Raw genomic sequence first — 19629 nt, forward strand, 5'->3', positions numbered from 1 at the left:
TGATGTCGGCCGTTGCCGGTGCACTTTAGCGTTTCCTCTTTAATACTGAAAAAACGGCTGTGTATTTTAACAATAACAAAAGACCAGCAAATGCTATTATACCGTACTTCTAATAATTTCTGTAATAGACAGGTACCGCCCTATACAATGTCTACTTAAATTCCTGACGTTTTTCCAACTCGACTCTTTTTTGGTGTTTTTTTTACAGCCAGTTGTAGTATAAAGCTAGTTAGCATTTATGCTAACAATTAGCTTTGGCTGACTGAGTTGCTACTAAATCTGTTAGCCTGTCTTTGGCAGTGATTAAAGGCTGAATAGGAAAGAATAGAAACTATTATTTTCCTTTATTATTATTTAGCAACCCTTTTCTAGCTAGACTGGAACTATGTCTGTAACTTAGGAGCTATTGTGTGCTCCCCTGAGATACATTGTCATGTATGGCTTCATTTTGTATTTTAAGACTTGCTAGACAACTAAAAAAAGAATTGTCAGCGAACCGAGTCTGGACAATACCAAAGTCTCCGTTGTTTTTGGTGTCTGCTCAAGCTGTGTTGTGAGTTGACATGTACTATTTCTCATGTTTAATTTGTTCGTCTGATCCACATTAGTTGGACAAGTCTTATTTGCTGCTTGTTTGTTTTGTAGAATGACTGCATTGACAGACTTTGAGCCATCAGCAAAGAGACATAGAGTTGGTACATATATTCCAACATCACATTCATATTCCCATAAAGGTACTTGGTTTGATAATATCAATATCATACAAGCAGATTGTATGACAAACAATTTTTAAAAATGTCGTTTTTGTTCTCTAGGTCCATCTTTAAATAGTCACAACAGAGGTAATGTGATCATACCTCAAGAAGAAAGGGAAAATAAAACGGAGACCAAGATGGATACACCACCAAAGACTGGAGCAGGTAGTTTGCGAGGTGTAAAGACAAAAGGTTCCCTTCAAAGAACCGGCCCAAAGCAACAGCAGAAGTTCAGAAACGCTCTTGAACGGTGGTTAGTCAAGCCCTCCAAAAGTCAAAGCACAACTGATGATTGCCAAAGCCATGATAATGTAGATATGACCGATGATGATGACTTTCAAAGCACTTCAGCTCAGTCTTTAGATAGCAGAGATGCTGAAAAAGCTGTTGTCTCTGACATGGATGAAGAAACCCAACCCTTAACCCCACAAAGCTTGAGTCAAGACTGTCCTGTGTCACCAGCTTCCGTGGATTCTGCAGGGAGTCGGCTTATACAGACACTATCTTGCACTGAAGATGGATCAAAAAAGCAAGAAATGGAAAGATGCTCCATAAACTCTGAGGGCCCTGACAAGCACAGTACCAAAATAACAGACTTCTTCTCAGGGGCTTCGTCTCAGAATTTCCCTGTAAGAAGGAGCATGCCTGATAAGTCTTCAGAGCAACAAGATGCAGACAAAGAAACGTCATCAGCTGATATCAACTGGCTGGGGACACCAATCAGTGAGCTAAAGAGAATGCCAGAATGCAGAGGAGTTCTTCCTCCTCTAAAGAATATACCTGACCTGCACACTGTGTTGATAAGGGTAAGAGCTCTATTTTATTTTATATACTGTACAAATCACAGCCCACACACAATGAAAGCATCTGATCCAGTCACAATTTCAGAATTTTGAATAGATTGTCAGAAGCAAAATTAAGTCTTGTATATTTCAAATTAAATAATTTCAAGAAGTTTATCAAAATTTTCATGCTTTTGTGATAATTTAATTAGATGTACTGAAGACTTAATGCTTAATTCAATAGATCGTTTCAAATATTGTTGATATTACAAGGCTTTTAACATGATGAAGGTTGCTGAAAAGTGTTTTTTTGGCTCATGGCTCATTTGTGTGCACACATGTACTGCATGTGCTAATGTAATTTATTTTGGCTCACATTCACAGACAGACCTTCTTCAGAGAGATAAAGTTCCTGTTCCATATCCTACTAAGTTTATGGATACCTGGGATGATGTCCATGTCAAGATGCCCTACTCCAGCAGCAACTTGTTTCCTGTGGAAGATGAGGTAAGCACTCAGGTGTTTATAGATCTGCCATTATGAAATTTAGTACAAAAATCAAACACCAAATCCAAAAAAAACACCAAAAAAATAAAAAACTTTATAGTAATGAATTGTGTTATAAAAGTTTGCAAAGTACATGTTAAAGCATGTTATCAACTGCATTTAATCTAACAAATTCTGTACATCTTCTGTGGTATGTGTCATGTTGTCCTCACATTATTTACCTGACTGAACACGCACGTATTTGGTTGAAATTATGTTTGAACTGAAATGCTAATTCAAGCTATTACTTAATCTGTTATGGCAAAATGTCAAAAGATACTACAAGCCTTGGTGCTCATACTGTATGAGATGTGGATTATATTTTTAAACAGCAGCAACAAAAATGTTCATTTTGTTTATATTTCTTCTTCTGCAAAAACAGCCGTATGGACAGTTTTATGAGGCACATTCACGATACATGGGTCCAACAGTGTTGTTGTATAGTTGCATGTTAATCGATTTGTAATATGAAGCTGAACTGAATTTACACTGCAGAGACCTAACACAGTTTATGCTTCCACAGGAAACACAAGTACTGCAGACTAAGAGTCGGTGGGAGCTGATCAAGGACACTTTAAACAAGAATGCTAAAAGTGCACTTGAGTTGAAGGCAAGTATATATAATGAATTTAAGTACTTACATATATATATACATATGCTCTGGTTTGATGTATGTTTCGTCTGACATCAATTTTCCATAGTACAAGTTGTCTGGTTAATGATTTTCTCCCATAAAGATTACATCAATCATCTAAAAGGAATAACTAAAAGCAGTTTAGACCCTTTAGATGTTGTTACTAGACTATGCCATAAGGTGGCATCATAGGTCCACAAACTGAGTACTACGCAGCCTCAGAATTTGAATCTATGTGACAATTTGTTGTTTTATACACACATATCGTAATTGTGAAGTGTTTTTGTTTTGTTGCAGAAAGCAGTGTTGAAATACAGTGCCTCGCATGCCAAAAAATGGGACTTCACAGCATTGCATTTGTACAGCACTGAGGTAAGCATCATATATTTATATAACTGATTACAGGGTATTGAATCCCACTGATCCCACATGCATTTAATACATTTTATTTTGGTCGGAAAAGTAATCTCTACACTACAGTGGATACTGGCATATAGGCTTGTAAATACAAAAGATCTTAAAGGATTATCTGTAGACTAGTTGATCATCAAGTGTCCAATTATGACTCTTAATCCCCAAACAGAAGGCATCAAAAACTACATTGGTGCTTCTCATTGACCTGGTGAATAAGTAGGTTTGTCAACTTCACAGCTTCTTGTTCAAAAAGTAATCTTCACAGCTATGAACCCATTTTTAAAAATCTGTTCTGCTCTTCTTTAATGTGTAGTCATGTACATATGCTTTTTGTGCCGTATAAAGGGCCTGACATGTAAAGTGACTGAGCGATAAGCCAGTTCCTTTATGTAAGAAATAATAATCCACGGCCACTGGAAACACTTGTTTGAGGACATTGCTGCCAGGTGAGGTTTGACTAGTTCCATGGTTGGTTGTGCTTTATAAAGGCAAAAAGATTATAATTATAGATGTATTGTAACCGGTTCAATTTGGTCTCACAAATACAGAAAGAGAAAAATATGATTATAGGGGTTATTTGGGTTTTTTTGGCAAGGGAGGGAGGGGGCTTTTCTTACCAAGACGATGCAACAGCCAGCGAGCCATATTTTATGCAAGTTGGTGGAGAGTTGGATTTTTGTTGAAATTGCAATTAAACCATAGACCTTGGCTTCGGATGTGCTCTGACTGCTCTGAATGAGTATGGCCCATCTTAGATTTTAGTTTTTGATGCTGAGGATTTCATTCAGCCTTGGTGGAGGTATTCACTCTCTTCACTGCTTTTTATTCACAATTGTTTGTCTACTCTGTGACCTAACATCAAATAATCACGCAGTGTAATTCACAATGCAAACTAATTCCATTGACATCACATAGTTTTTCATGCTATTACAAATGGGGGGGGGGGGGGGGGGGGGGTCTTTTATGTTTAGTCTTTCTCTCAAGCATTTGTTGTTTTTGCAACATTACATAAATAAATGATGTACAGTATTAGAATGAAGTCCATCTGCATGTGTATTGGGTGATGTTTTGTACTTGTACACAGTGCTCCGTTATTTTCTTTAAGCCTAAGACCTAAATAAGCCTTAGATGGCCCTGTGCATTGTTGGTTCGTTGGTCGTTGCTCAGATTCACCATTGTCTTCGCCAGTCTTGCCATCCATCATCTGTTGTCTTAATGCGCTCTGCGTCATCCTGTTTGGAGATTCAGGCTGGGCTGAATGTCTGGACCATTAAAGGGACAGGAATTTTCCATTTCAGATAGCTGTATTGTGACATGAGTGATATAAGAATTAAACCTGATGTTATTGAATCACTCAGCTGCACACTCAATGATACTTGCGTTCCACATGGAAAAGTGCATACAAGGCCTTATTCATGAATGTCAGTATTTCATGTATTTGTAGTACAGAAGAGCAGTAATGGATTTTGCGATGGAGGGGAATATTGCAGCCTTTAAAAAGCAAAGTGGAAGTTTAGAGAAATAATTGAATCTTTAAACAAAAGGTCACATTTACCGACTTGTCAGAAATAGAAAATAGCTGACATTAGATCCCAGAGAATGCTTTATTCCAGCCTTGTTTCGTCAAATCAGCTGTGTGTTCCATGTACTGTGTTTTATGAATTATGTTGTTAAAGGAACTCTTAGACAGAATCTAGACTAGGTGAGAGGCTGTGGCCACAGGCGAAGTTTTATTTATAGGTGCAAGATTGGGAATAGGACGCTTTTACCTGAAAAATGTCAAAATTATTAGATAGTTTAATTTAAGTGAGGGGCTTTGTTAATTATAGTTTATAACTTAAAATGTTGATCACTCAGTGTTTTAGAAAAATGTAAATCTTACTGTTAAAATAAAGGACATTTCCTTTATTTATGCTTTTTATTTCTGCAGAGCAGAGCAGAGCAGAGACACAGTGCTACATTGTAACTTGGGACATTTATTGCTTCCACACCTCACAGAATTGACTTAGTTTGCCTGTGTCACAAATCTGTCTTATACGGTGAAGGATAAGAAGCCACTCAGTTCAGTCTCTAATCTCTGATACTGTCTAGATTGTAGTGTTTGTTATTTTTGAATAGAAAAAGTAATAATAACAATAAACATTGTTATTTAGCACTTTTGATAAATGTTACAAATAGCTTTACATAGCTATTGATAGAAAATAATATAAAGTGAAATCAGCAAAGGCTCTATGAAAAGTAAATAGTGCAAATTTGCATAAAAATGCATAATGCAAATACAATGTAGCACATTTTGTGACTTCTTCCCAGTTACTGTGCCAGACTGTAGCAGAACGATTTTCACTGTCAGAGTAAAGTAAACATGAATAGCAAGGAGTGACAGCCCAGGATCCTTCATTGAATATTCATACCAGCACATATTCCTTTTGAATAACGGAGCGGCTGTTGATGGGCAGTGTTGATCTGTTCATTTTTCTTTCAGCAGCACAACCAGTTCTGTTTTTAAAGTTTTGAGCACAAAATCTTAATTTTATAACGTCACCCGTACTCACAAAGACAGCTTTATTGCTCAGACCTTTGGGAATACAAACAGGAGTGTGAGTTGCGTTAAAACTGTGTGGTAGCTTTATTCTTTACTGAAATCCCCGATTGGTGCCACTAGGTCCGCAGCTACTCTTCCTGGGGTCCACGGCTCTGCTTTCTCACATCTTACATCTAGCTTGATTGCTTTGTCAGTCTGGTGTGATGTACAGACCCATATCTAGTCATACAGACAGTTAGCTCAGCTGATTTGATGCACTGTCTTCATGCACTGATTTAAAGAGCTCGCCTTATATTACCTCAACTATATCTGCTGTTTCCCCCTGTCAACTGGCTTCATTTATTACACCCATAAGACCAGTTTATGATGTCAGCCAGGTCATTACTTACAGGGTTTAGTCAGGCTTCCTTTGCCATGATATAAATGTCCAAGGCTATATCGCCAGCCAAGGCTCCGTGTCCTGGGCAAACACTGTCCTTTTTATTTCAGACACTTGGTCATTTGCATCTCTTCCAGGAAAGCTGCTTAATCAGTTGGCATGGCTGTGCAACCTTGAAACTGCTTTGTTGTGATTGATCATTTTGACATTTTGTAGCCACCACGGCGGGCAATACGAGTAGTATATATTGTCTGTTGACTATAGAATGAGTCACGGATGGTGAATTTGTCGCTTTAATATTTGGTTGTGGTGTTACTATTAAAATGAACTGTCTCGCTGAACTAAACCTCTACTTTAATCAATACAGATTGTACAAATGAGAGCTTATCCATCTTCTCTTCTTGTTTTACGTCTGCATGCACAGTGTTGTAGGTTCGATAGTTCGATGTTGTCCCTTTGAAGTTCTGCACTGCTAATATGTCAGCACTATTTTTACTCCATAACATTAAACGCTGTGCATGGTTTCAACATTTTCGATTAGACTTAATTAAATGTATGTGTCTCGGACTAATCAACCCAGGCAGCTAATGATGTCACAGCTGCATTTTTTGGCAAAACAACAAACATAAACAAATCTGTTGCTCTCTCCAAGGTCTTGGAGCCTGATGCTGCTGAACATCTGTTTGACTCCCTGCTGCCAGACATGGTGCAATTAGCACTGAGAGCATCTGAGCTCTGCACCAAGGTAACACCAATATCTAACCAGTGGACATAGACACACCAGTGCGTGACATAGTGGGTCACCATTGCAGGCTGATCCCAAAGGTTACGACATGACAAACAATCTTGTGAAATTAAATAGTAATGATTTTAAATTGTTAAGCAACCAAACAACCTTTTGGTCATCTGGGTGTTTAGCTTGTAGATGGTAGGGATCAGTTTATGTTTGCATCTAATCAGGAGTCTTATTAAAAGGTTTTTGTGTGTTCATTTGACAAAACACCCAATCATAGATTTTCATTTTAAATTTGTTTTATTTTTTATTACTAGTCTAATTATTTAGCACTCAAAATGGGACACACAAATGCACAAAATATCCAGAGAAATTTAAGGAAAGGTTTGTTCTGTATTGTATTGTATTGAAAGTTTTATTTCACCCCTCTACAATTTGACTTTAAATCCATCATTTCCTTTTTATCTTTGACCCTTCTGTCTAGTGTAATGTTTCCTGTCGGCTTGTAGTCTTGATGTGACAAGCTTCTCCCTTGTCATTGCAGCAGAGCTTGTTTATTTCTAAACCCACATCTATGTTGAAATTATGTGCACAACCTTGAATGTAGCCTGTTTATAATGATAATGGTTGTTTAAACTGCACAGAGGGGGTCCAAATTGCCGCATCTATGCAGCATACTTCTGTCTGTTTTGTAAATTGACAAAATAAATAATTTTGACCTTTTACCGTTGCTGTTTCTCCTCTAGCCAATACCCCTCCTGAAAACAGGCATGAACCACTCCATCACCATGTCTCAGGAGCAGGTGGCATGCCTGCTCGCCAACGCCTTCTTCTGTACCTTCCCTCGACGGAACACTAGAAACACTGAGTACCGCAACTACCCAGACATCAACTTTTTCAGGTAATGTGTGGACGGTGGCACCCTAACTCAACGTGTTTAAAGATACGGAAACAGGTTGTAAATTATGCTTCAGTGACTACTGACCATCAAGGGATGCTATAATCTTTTTTCACTTACCATTTTATCCTCTAGCTGTACAATAAAGTATTCAACATTTTATTCTGTTAATGTGTTAATTAGCTGGTACTTTGTCTCCTGCTTATTCCAGGACAACATCTCTTCATCATCATGTTTGCTGTAGTAACACACCTTTGGATATTTTCTTCATCTCTGCAAACGTTCACTGTAGAGCTTATCAGTGAGGATGATGCAATATAAAATCTGCATGTAGATCTCTGCTCAGTCATGTCCCCCTTATCTGATGGCATCACACTGTAATTACCTAAATGGACTTGGAAATTAGATTAACATCGACTCAGATGGCTGCTTTTGACAACAGAGAAGGCCACTGGCTACTTTGTAGGAGGAACTATTTTCAATCACAAGGAAATTTAATTCATGTGAAGGTTTTGTTGTACGGTAATTTGAAAGAAATGTCAGCGTCATCTTTTTCTTTTCTGTTGCCAAAAAGTCCACAAAATCACCAAACAAGTGCAAGCTGGATATCAAGTGCTTGAAAGTGCTTTTTTTTAATTGTTTGCTTGTGCTAATGGTACTGAAACCCAGGTGTTATACCAAGTGCAGTTACTCATATAGTTATGGTTATATTATACATCAGCACGAGATGTGTTGAAGTTATATAATTTTGTATTAATTCTCTTTTTGACTTGATCGCATTTTGTTACCAAATGGCTGCTTTCCTAGTGGCTAGCTTATGTCAAAGACATTTTCCCTACGGACTACAAGAGGCATGATTGCTTCTAGGGGCTACTCTGACAAAAAAAGAGAAATGAAAGCTGGAGTTGAGTTTAATGAATGGCTTTCTCAGCCCTGAAGGGCTTTCAGTGCACCAAGCTTTTGTCAGTATTTCAGTTCCTTCCCATGAAATTTTCCTCCTTTTTATTGTGGCATGTGAGTTGGGCTCTGGGGCTCTTTGTAAAGTTAGCTTTGGAGAGAGTGTGTGGGCTTAATGCTTAGAGTGCATTCAAATCTATCTACTGCGCCTCTCTGGCATCAGCTTTGTATGCAAGTATGTGTGTTACAACCTTTTGCCTCCAGAGGACACTTTCGCAATAGGGACACAGGGCTTCCTAATGTATCCCCAGAGAGGGATCCATGTTTCCCTCTCTCTTCCTTTTTGTGTGAGTGCTGTGAAATGGCATGAGTGTCGTCTTGTGATGGCCAGCCTGGGGCAACTTCGTTGTCGTAACAGCGAAGGAGCTCCTACATAATCGGCTAGTGACTAAAAAGGAAGCTGAGTGAGAGATGAACTAATTCATGTCAAAACTTAAAGCCTGACTGAACTCACATGGCTAAAATGGAGGTCATGTGTCCCCACAGCACTGGTTATGCAGGGAGAAATACTTGCTGGTCCCAGCTTTAGTTTGTTGAGTAGGTGGAAGGCTGAGTTCCCATGTTAAACCATACTGGCTTTATGTCATAATGTATTGCAACAATGAATGAATGATATCCATTATTTCTCGGTGCCTGCAGGCTGTTTGAGGGCTACTCTTCAAGGAAGATTGAAAAGCTGAAAACCCTGATGTGCTATTTTAAAAGTGTCACTGAACAAAGTAGGTGGTCAGATCTAAATTTAGTGATTCAAGTGAAATGTAGCAGTATTGCCATCTTATTCTCTTTAAATAAGACAATTTTTGCTTGTCCCACAGCGCCCACTGGACTCGTAACATTCACCCGGAAAAGGCTGGATAAGCCACCAAATTGGAGAAGGTCTAGTATTTTCATTATCATGAAAAGTTAAAGAAATGTTGAATTATGTTAAATCACACGGCTGTTCGGAGACAAGCAAAGATCCATCACCTTAGTCATAGATGATAACTGGAAAACAATCTTCATGTTTCAGCTCACAGACTCAGCTCACAAAGCTTCACATTACATGTGAAGGGACCATTGAAGATGATGGTTATGGCATGCTTCAGGTAAGAAAAGCTACAAGGATTGTACATTTGTAGAAAGACAACATGATTGTGTGCTTTTTCGGGACCTGAATTTGCAGAAACTTCTTTTTCTCGAAGGAAGTGTCGGTCAAGCACATCCTCTTTTCCCCCTGTTGAAGTCAGTCACTGTGTCACCTCATTGTGGAGTCTTCCACCCAGAATGCTTACTCCTGCTGAAAAGGCCTTTGAGGGAGCCTCTGACATGCCAGAGGGAGTGTGTTCTGGGACTGGGGTCGAGGCTTCTGGTCCTCTTCTGCTCTCTTTGTCGGGCGTGTCTCCTCTGCACTGTCAGAATGGCTCGCTCTGGCTTTCACCTTTTGTTTGCCTCCACTTGCCACAAACTGACAGTTGATGTACACACATGGCCAGCTATGGGGCACGCTGTAGCTCCGATTGATGGATGCTCTGCTGGGGCGGGGGTAAGGTTGAGGCACTGACAGCTTGTCAAAGCAGACTTTGGAGGCTGGCTTGCTGTCCCTGTGTTGAGTGACCACTTTGGGCAGATCTGGTCTCAGGCTGCCCATCCTTTTGTAGCATCTTTCTGAGGTTGCGATGGGGCTGGTTTGGGCTGACTATAAGCCAATGAGTAACAACTGTCAGTCCTGAAAATTTTACATTATATTTTCCACTTTGCTGCTTTCAGACTAGAATAATCAATTGTGTCCAGGCTGAAACAACAAGATGTGAATCATAAATAGACTGAAATAAAAATGAAAATGAGTTCAGCAGTTTATTATGACTGGGGAGGATATTTACTTGCACTGTGGCACTGCTCTCTTTGATTTGATATTTGCAACTGGCAGCCGCACTCTTAAGTGTTGCTCCCAGGGGGAGATCAGAGCTCATTTTGGCATGGTGGACAGATTGTCTGAGTAATGCCATCACCTCAGGCCACCTTCCCAATCAGCTTGTCACAGATTCTGTCACAAATAGAATAAAAAGGGCAGAGATGTGTTTTTCTCTTGTTGTGCAAGATTGGGAGTTTTTTTTGTCTTTTTAACCATCTGAGACTATGTTACTTTTAAACTTTTTTAAAATAGGAATATGATCACATGACTGAAAGTCCTTATGGATGTTCCATAATGTTTCCTTTCTCATCAAACATCTGTCTTGACTTGCAGGTCGATTTTGCCAACAAGTTTGTGGGAGGAGGAGTCACCAGTTCCGGCCTTGTTCAAGAGGAAATCCGTTTTCTCGTTAACCCCGAGCTAATTGTTTCTCGTCTCTTCACTGAAGCCTTGGACCATAATGAATGTCTCATCATCACAGGTCAGTGAAAACAAACTCTCCCTCGCCTGGTTAATTACATAATTGTTTCCACTAAATGATTCATAATGTTCAATAATTCACAATCTAGTCCTTTGATCCAGATCAAATCTGTAATGCCCTTTTCTCAAACTTAACCTATAATTTGACAGAAGAAAAATTGTGCGCCTTTCTTGTCAAACACAGCATGGAGTACACTTTGCACAGCTTCAATTTACCCCATTCCGACTCAGCAAGACACTGAAGGATGTTTATGGCAGTTGTTGCGTCTGTTTTTTTCTGTCACGAGTTTCCTTTTGATTGGCTGCAAACGGTCGAGTAGGCTGATGGAGGCTGTGCTGATTGCTCTGTTGGGTTTTCCTCTTGAATTATTCCCTCTGACTATACTTCACAAGTGAATGTTTACTACAAACAAGGCTTTGAGAGGCCTGTATAGACCCAATAACAAGAGGTAGACTGGGGGGGGTCCCTGCAGGAGGCTGATGGCACCTGTCTGTTTTTCCACCTTTTTAAATCTATCTTGTCAGAACTGTTGTCGCAGTTTGATTAGGTCTGATGAAGAGGCTAAAGAACCAGTGTAATATGGTAAAAGCTGATCAAAACAAAGCTAATAGGCATCCAGTTGTGATCTTGCAACATTTGGTTGTGTTAATTTATATTTATGCTTCTTTGTTTTTACAAAAACATGGATCTTTGGAGTATGTGCGGAGCGCCTGGGCCAGTTTAGTTCAAACTGACATGTTTACATGCATTTTAAATGTACAGTTTTTTCTGGTGTCTTGTAAACATGCTCACTGGCTATACAGGAGCTCCCATAAAGGCTCATGTTTTACTCACTCCAAATCATCACCACCTAAAGTTTGTTTTAAATTGTTTCAAGTAGGGCTGCACGACATATTGAGAATTCATCATTTTTGCATTATCAGTATGCTCAATATCAATATCCCAAAGATATCTTTGATTAAAGGTGTTCCACTTGTTCTGCTTTTGTGTATGTTCTGCAACTAACCAGCATGTACAGCTGCAGAAGTGGAATGCAGCCCTAGTTAAGATACCTAACATTAGCACTATATGTTCGAGTTTTTGTCACATCATCATCGCAATTTAAAAAATGATACAAAACATTTTTTTATTTATATTAAAATACATTTGTTTTTCCTAATAAAAACAAGGTGCTTCATGGCTAATTCTTAGGGTTTATTATTATTGTGTTGGTTTTACAGCTTTTAACTTTGACTTGCACAGATTCGAGCAGAAAAAAGGAAGAACGATGAAACTGTCTGCACACAATTTGCCTACAAACAAAAGGCAGTTCCTCAGTATAACAGCTAATTTTATGTTTCAAACGTGTTACGTATTATACGTATCAAAAATGCAAATATCGCAAAAAAATAAAGAAGCCGAAAAGAAACAGGAAGTGAGACATAAATGACATAACCACCAAACATACCGCAGCTCCCCACTTTTGCAAAGTCACCTTCATATTTCTTGCCGACCATCTCTCCCATGCCTCCACTTACACCACTTAACTTTATTACTTGGGCCCAGAATTAATTATAGGTGGAAGACCTGCCCAAGAGCTGCTCCACTAATGGACTCTACCATTCCATCATCTTTATTAAACCCAGCCTGTATCCCTTGTCCACTGTTGTAAAAGTCCAAGCCTGAGCTGCATTGTGGTTATGTGGTAAATCATATCCCCTCGTGAGAGGTCTTGGCATACAGTACCATTTCTAATGCATCGTACCCCTGCACTGAAATTCGCAAAAGTGCCCCAGCTAATTGGATTTTCCCTGATTATTAGATATCTGGCTGCCATTGTGGCGGTCAAAAGTATAAATAGCATCAAGGAGAAGCCGTATGATTCACTGATGGCAGTTCGGACCAGAAGAAAACAGCGCATGCTTGATCTAAGCAGGAGACGGTCAGCGGGGGGGGATTTTTCTCCACCATGTCCAGTAAAACAAGTTCTAGCATTATTCCAGTTTAAAACTTGGAGTTTTTATGGTGTGGTTCCTGTATAGACAAATACATTTTCTGTATTTTACTGTTTTCTATTTCTTAGATGAAAAACTGTTGTGTTACTGTTTGCATGCAAAAAAAAAAAAGAAGGAAATATAGCATTAAAACTCTCATTGTCTTGCCCAGTTGAGATATTCTCCCGACCTTTCAGTGTCTGGTCCACCACAAACACGAGCCTCTTTGTTTTCACGCATTTACACATGAATGGAACAACCTTTAGCACATTGAGAATCGTACTTCCAGATTTTTATTGTTTGCTATTTAAAAATAATTCCAGCAGCCAGACAGGTCTTTTTCAGGCCAGGTTTGATCTACTTCCCTCTAAACATAATTTTCAAAGGATATTTGGCTTGCATAAAAACCAAAAACATAATTCATTGTTTTCCTTAAGAATGTTCCTTTCAAATGCAAAAAATGTTTAATTTTAGAGTTTGTTTTTGGAAAACCAATAAATGTCAAGTTTATGCTAAATAAACAGCAGTAAAAGGCCATCCAATTTCATGTCAGTGGGGAATTTTTACAACTGATTAGTAATATAACAACATTATAAAGAGCTTTGTACTGAATGTTTGGAAATGTATGAATGTAAATGTGGGTGCAACCTGAGACTTATGTGATCAGAATCATGTACAGTTGTTGCTGCTTTACCTCAGTTATTTTGTAAGTATCAGGTGTTAACTTTACCAACCAATAAGCAAAAGAACATTTTGGCACAATCCAAAGTCTGCACTTTGATGGGACTGAAGCTTCTCAGTTGTAAGCTGATAACATTTCTCTGTCTCTACGTGAGCAAAGTGTGTTTCTTGATTGGCGGCAGCAGTTATGTTGTAGAGTCCATCTCTCTCTTTGCTTTAGAGACACGCTGTTTGACTAGAATAGGTATTTCACTGTCTTATTAAAGTGATTTTGTTGATTACTTCTAGAGAAAGGTTGATTGATTTAGTGGACAGTCTTGTCTAGTGGAGTGAACTGCTGTTGAAGCCGACACTACGAATCACCTGGATTATTTATTAGACCTATGCATGAAGCATCTCAGTAATTGCTCTCAACAGCCAGGTGCTAATGAGTGTCAATGAACTGTAATTTAATTTGTGGCATTATTTACCCATAAAAGAAGATAGTTGATATTGTTGCTTTTACAGTAAAACTGACACAAAATGAATGTGCATTTTAATGCAAGGCAAGGCATGCCGAGGTAAATTGATTTATTTATGCTCCTGAAGAGTGTTTTCTTACTCACTGTTCAGTTTTGCATCTCAAACACAAGTGAAAGCTGTCTTCAGTTCTGATTATGTTTAGAATAAATTCTGATTCATATGTTTCTTCTCGCTTGGCAAAGAAGTTTGATTGATGTTTCCTTCGATTAGGAACACAGCAGTACAGTAAATACACAGGCTATGCTCAGACCTACCAGTGGGATGGCAGCTACCAGGACACAACTCCAAGGTATTTAATGCATATGCACTTAGGTTTTATTATTTATTTTAAAAAGTTATGTTTAAGCCACTCATTTTGATAGGTTGACTGTTTGGTTTCCCACCTCAAATCCGTTAGATTGATGATGTTCGCATGGCTTCTTCTTGAGCTACAAATAGGTTGAAGTATTTTTAATATCTCCCCAGCTACGGATAGATTATCTGCCTGTTACCCCCAACCTTTCATCATAACGTTAAACATGAAATCTGTCTAGTATTCTGGTTTAAGTTTAGATTCTAATAAAGATTTTGCCTGCTAACATCAGCCTGTTAGCGTGCCATTTTTACTCACCACTCTAGTTCGACGCACGTGTTTTATTATATCCTGTAAAGCTTTTTATTTCTCTTGTAGAGAACCTACAGGAAATGATTCGTAACTTGTCGAGAGTTGACTTGAACTTACGCGTTTTGTTGTACTAAAACAGTGCAAAACCATTCTTTTCAGGGATGCCTGGCAGAGAAGGTGCACGGAGATCGTTGCCATTGATGCTCTCCACTTCAGGAACTTTCTCGAACAGTTTCAACCAGAGAGAATCAACAGAGAACTTAACAAGGTCATTTTTCCCCCTTTCTCGTGTCTCTCAGTTTTCCCTGCATTTCACAAAACATGGATACTATATTCTGCACTTGACAGTAGTTTAGATGAAAATAACTTTATATCATTATAAAGTCTCATATATTAGTTTCATGTGGTGAAAGCTCAGATGTTGTGTTTTGATCCCCTATATTAATGACTCCTTATCTTTTTATGACAGCTGTAATGCTCTTTTTAGGTATGTTTCATTTTGTGTTTAGTTTGCACTGATTTAACAGTTTTAAGTGTCAATCCATTTGTTGGTTGAGTTAGTTTTGACAAATTTTTACTGTTATTAGGATTATTACATGAATTATGGATAGTCACACTGAGAGAATTAGCGTGATGTAAATCATTATGCTGTTTATAATGCCAAGAACAGATTGGAATGAACATAACTGTGGGTCAGTTTTTCCATATATGTCATCTTCCTGGAGGATCATGCTTATTTGTAATGAAAAAATCAAGATGTTGATGTTGTCAGGTCAGCTGTCAAAAAGCATGGAGGAGTTTGACAGTTCTGACAAGGGTGTGAAGAATGCACCAACACGGAGATCAATCCCCTTTTGAGTATTGTTCAGTGAACTGTCATATTTGCCCTTTCATAAGAAGAATTTATGAATGGTTAGGGCGGAGGAGGGGCACTTACAGTTAATTTTCACTATGCATTTTATTCCAATGTGAGAATGAATGTCTAGAGACCACTCAGGTCTTTCATTTGACCAGCTTTTGACATAATTTTTAATGCGGCTTATAACCCACCCGATCTGTCATGTCAAATGCCGTGGGCTACATATGTGGGTATTTTTCAATTATTAATACATACAAGCTATACCCATTTACCATTACCAGCATATTTGAGTGAATAGGTGTGAAATGACACAATAATAGAAACGCATGTGCTCCCAAGCCAACCACCACATTTATTGTGTTCATTTCTCCATTTCATGAATGATTTAAACATTTTTATTTCTTACATTTGTTATTGCATATCCTTTAAATGTTTAAAAAGAATAACAGGAATTTATTGAAAATGACTAATAGATCATACATAAGAGTATCTGTCCGGTTGTTTAGCTTTTAAAGAACAGATGTACTGGGCAGATATCCAGTGTCCACAGCAGATGATGAGGCGTGTTAACCCCACAGTAAATCAGTCAAATCAATCCAAGTTATCTTGCACAGTTGTGATGATGCATTACAGTACATTGATAACTGTGACAGACATAATGGCTCAATTGAGAGATTTTAGGCTTTTTTTTTTGCACCCATAATGTCTTATTGCAGAATAACTTACAATTTCTCATCACATTCATATTGCCAATATTCTAAATGGGATTGAGGTCTGGACCGTGAGGTGTGGACAACCCATCTGTGAAAATGATGTCTTGTGCTCCCTGAAGCACTCTTTCACAGTTTGAGCCTGTACCGTTGCCTACATGTAATGTAGCAAATGTTAGTTAATGTTCCCAGCATGGAGACTTTTTTCAGCAGTACACAAGCATAATGCTAATGATTCATATGTGTACAGAGTGTCAATGTACAGCTCAACCGCTTATTATAGAACAATATATGAGGTCTTTACTATGTTGTGAATAAAAAGGATTTTTCATTGGTTTTACATTTGCCTTTCCTAAATATTCTCTTTATTTGCCTTCATTTAGGCTTTCTGTGGCTTTGCTCGCCCAAAGGAGGAAAGTCAAAATCTCTGTGCAGTGGCAACAGGAAACTGGGGCTGTGGGGTTTTTGGAGGCGACACGCATCTCAAAGGTAAGCACCGATGTGACATTGACGAGAAAATCGCTCAGATCATCCTGATGCACTTGGCCCTCTAATTGGACTCTTTTCCTCAAAATAGCAGAACAAATTTCACATTGAAGAGCTTCAGCAGAGCAGTATCGGTATCCATTTGTCTTCTGGGAATGCTTTCATTTACTTAAGCCCTATTCGTTGCCTTCTTTCTATTGATCAAATGACAAAGTTAATATGTTGCATTAATAGTGAAATTGATCGCCTACTTTGGTTCATCAATCTATTACAGCTTTCTGTTTGCACCTTGTGTCAGTGTCCCTGAGCAGGGAGCTTAAGGAGATTTTTTTCCGTGGTAGCTCTGCTTCTCGCTTTCTGTGACTTGGACGCCTTGTTCTCAGAAAGAAACTGCACATACATCGGTGCATATTTATTAAGTAGCCACAGCAAGATACAGCCCTCTAATAGGCACAATGACCTGCTGTCTGCTTAATGACATGCCTCTGGGGAAGAGCCCCATAATTCAGATGCTGTTCTCTGGATTTACTTTCTGTGCCCCCTGATAACCACCAGTTTTTTGTGTTTTTTAAGGCTGTTGAAACTGAGCAGGCGATAGAAACTGCTATAATGTAGATGCAGATTCAGCTTAGTCCTGTTTTTAGAAGTGTTGATTCAGTTTTTCTCATTACCTTCGCAGTGTCCCAACTTTAATTAATTAGCAGACATATTTCCAGTCTCTTAAAATATTCACAGCTCTCCGGGGCCAGTCCTGGCTTTTCTTTGTAACTGATCCAGGGTTCTCTGTGGGGGTGAGACCTATTCCCCTGATTACGTACCTTCTACTGCTACAGAGACCTATCCAGCTCAGTCTTAAACAAGACACAAGCAACTGGATGGCTTTTGTTGCATTTGTACCAGCAATGAAAATGTGAGGAAAAAAACTGGAAAAAGAGATTTTAATTCAATTTGTATCTTTTTAACAAACTTTTCTGTATCTTCTTGTCTTTTTAATAATTAGTCATTCATGTTTGTATCTTCTTAGGGATGAGAATCATCAGTATAAAATCCAGGTTAGTCGATGTAGCGCAATGAAACAGTCTTCTCTTTCTTCAGCTCTGCTACAGATGCTGGCAGCTGCAGAGGCGGGCCGAGATGTAGCTTACTTCACCTTTGGTGACAGACAACTCATGACAGATGTCCACCACATGCACTGTTTCCTCTCTCAGAGGAGCATCAGTGTTGGTAAGGCGAACAGATATCCTGCTCCTGTGTTTTACTAATAATGATATGATCTCATGAAACAGTTTAGAGCCAATTTTTAAGTTTTTTTGCTGGAGCTTCAGCCCACGATATAGACTAGACAAAATAAACAATCTTCTTGTTACCATCACAGGGGAGGTGTATGATCTTCTGGGGCTGTACTACAGCTCAGTGTGCAGAAGCTGCCTCAGTCGTCGCCCCGACATCAGCCTCTACTCCTTCATTTACCAACAGCTCCGACCCTCCTTGGCACCTAGTGACTCCAAAAGAGGTTCGGCCGGACAGCACGTACCCACAGGCTGCCAGTAAGGTCATGTGGCTGATGAGTCTCCATGCCTTCATTTCCGAAAATAAAACGTGATTAAATGAAATATTCTCAGCCTGCCTATGAATTTATTTTTTGATTTGTTGTTTTACTATATGCTGCAGTGTATTAACCAAACTGAGTGTTGACCACCAGTCGCAGAAAATGAAAAAAGTCTAGCATCCAGATCCGTTTTGAAAACAGCTGAACCCTACAGAGGGTGGTTAGTTATGACCCTGTGCTGCTGCCACAGCTTGTAATATGGCAATAGATTGTGATTGTAATGGTGAGGCAAAGGTTGCCATCCATCTTCTCAGTTTGCCATGTTGCCTGTTTTTACATTATATTATTTTACATATCCAGCCTAATTGAATTGGCTGTCAGAAATGAAGTTAAAAGAAAAGAATAACAAGAACATTGTTTGGAAAGCTTGAAGCGGTCTCTACAAAGCAGTTGTAACTTGTACATTGATTTAGCAACAATAATGAGCTGTTTTCTTAATTTTTTTAAATTATTTCCTGAATTTGATTGCACTTAATTGACTTGATTTTGTATTTTGATGCTCATCCCAATGTAAAACTATTGTTTTGCTAGTCTGCCTTGTTGTTTTATAGCAATAGATTTAATTTTTTGTTCTAAATAAAATAAATTTTATTCAAATGGAGCCATAAATGTCACTGATGCGTCTGAAAAAAATCAGAATGAGGGCTTAATATGGATGTTACGGACAAAGTGAATTTCCCATTTGCATTTTTCCAGCTTTTATGTCACCCTTTCACTTGCAATTTAATAAGGTCACACCTTTTATATGATGTCAAAATGACACCTCATTAACTAAAGAGTAGATCAAATATCCAGTCAGATGTGAGAATCGGATAGCGAAGCTCTGATGGGATTCTTCTGTCTTTGGGCTGAACAGCTTCTACATCAAGAAGAGGCTGGCTTACAAAAGTCTGAGGCTTTTAGACTTTGTTTTTAGGTTTGGTGCACAACCATTATATGCAATAATCTGTACGCTACCATTATCAATCAAGAAAACACAGTTTAACCAGTTTGTTTTAAATGAAAGTGAGGTAAAACTTCAATCTTTGACACCGATTTTTGCCTATTATGGTACCTAATGGAGCCAGTACTTCCTATGTCACTACAATTTGTGCTCCCCCCAGTTGTTTCTTTATTGCTTTTATCTTCCACTTAACAAATGATCCTGTCAGCAATAATTTAACAAAATATGTT

At 38.6% G+C, this 19629-nt stretch overlaps 3 protein-coding genes across 6 annotated transcripts in view; 2 read left to right on the forward strand and 1 right to left on the reverse strand.

Annotated features, from left to right (window-relative positions):
- Window positions 1-11219, reverse strand: part of bub3 (BUB3 mitotic checkpoint protein) — a 42007-nt gene extending 30788 nt beyond the window's left edge. Inside the window, exon 1 of the mRNA XM_072373145.1 lies at window positions 11215-11219. The gene's annotated coding sequence lies outside the window, so the exon portion shown is untranslated. The remainder of the gene's footprint in view (window positions 1-11214) is intronic.
- LOC140278195 (carbohydrate sulfotransferase 15-like) overlaps window positions 1-19629 on the forward strand; it is a 234996-nt gene that overhangs the window by 174141 nt on the left and 41226 nt on the right. The gene's annotated exons all lie outside the window — the stretch shown is intronic.
- On the forward strand, window positions 11-18989 carry LOC140278193 (poly(ADP-ribose) glycohydrolase-like). 4 transcript variants are annotated; one of them, XM_072373136.1, is made up of 17 exons: window positions 11-553; window positions 646-734; window positions 816-1561; window positions 1922-2044; window positions 2607-2697; window positions 3019-3089; window positions 6705-6797; window positions 7532-7686; window positions 9280-9359; window positions 9456-9516; window positions 9650-9725; window positions 10865-11012; window positions 14399-14477; window positions 14952-15060; window positions 16745-16850; window positions 17943-18071; window positions 18223-18989. In XM_072373136.1, the coding sequence occupies exons 1-17, from the start codon at window positions 438-440 to the stop codon at window positions 18396-18398; spliced, it is 2448 nt and encodes an 815-aa protein (XP_072229237.1). In that variant the 5' UTR covers window positions 11-437; the 3' UTR covers window positions 18399-18989. The 4 variants fall into 4 exon arrangements, with proteins under 4 accessions (XP_072229237.1, XP_072229238.1, XP_072229239.1 ...); XM_072373137.1 differs by having other exon boundaries at window positions 11-132; XM_072373138.1 differs by lacking the exon at window positions 646-734.

Source organism: Leuresthes tenuis, unplaced genomic scaffold (assembly GCF_036924035.1).
Source record: "Leuresthes tenuis unplaced genomic scaffold, fLeuTen1.0.hap1 SCAF_20, whole genome shotgun sequence".
Lineage (NCBI taxonomy): Eukaryota > Metazoa > Chordata > Actinopteri > Atheriniformes > Atherinopsidae > Leuresthes > Leuresthes tenuis.

What these genes read in the sequence shown, in the direction of transcription:
- LOC140278193 (XM_072373136.1), top strand. Translation starts at nt 438, where the DNA reads ATGGCTTCATTTTGTATTTTAAGACTTGCTAGACAACTAAAAAAAGAA. An exon ending in TGCACACTGTGTTGATAAGG is followed by an intron (nt 1,562 to 1,921) that starts GTAAGAGCTCTA and finishes TCACATTCACAG; the next exon opens with ACAGACCTTCTTCAGAGAGA. An exon ending in AGGCGACACGCATCTCAAAG is followed by an intron (nt 16,851 to 17,942) that starts GTAAGCACCGAT and finishes CTCTTTCTTCAG; the next exon opens with CTCTGCTACAGATGCTGGCA.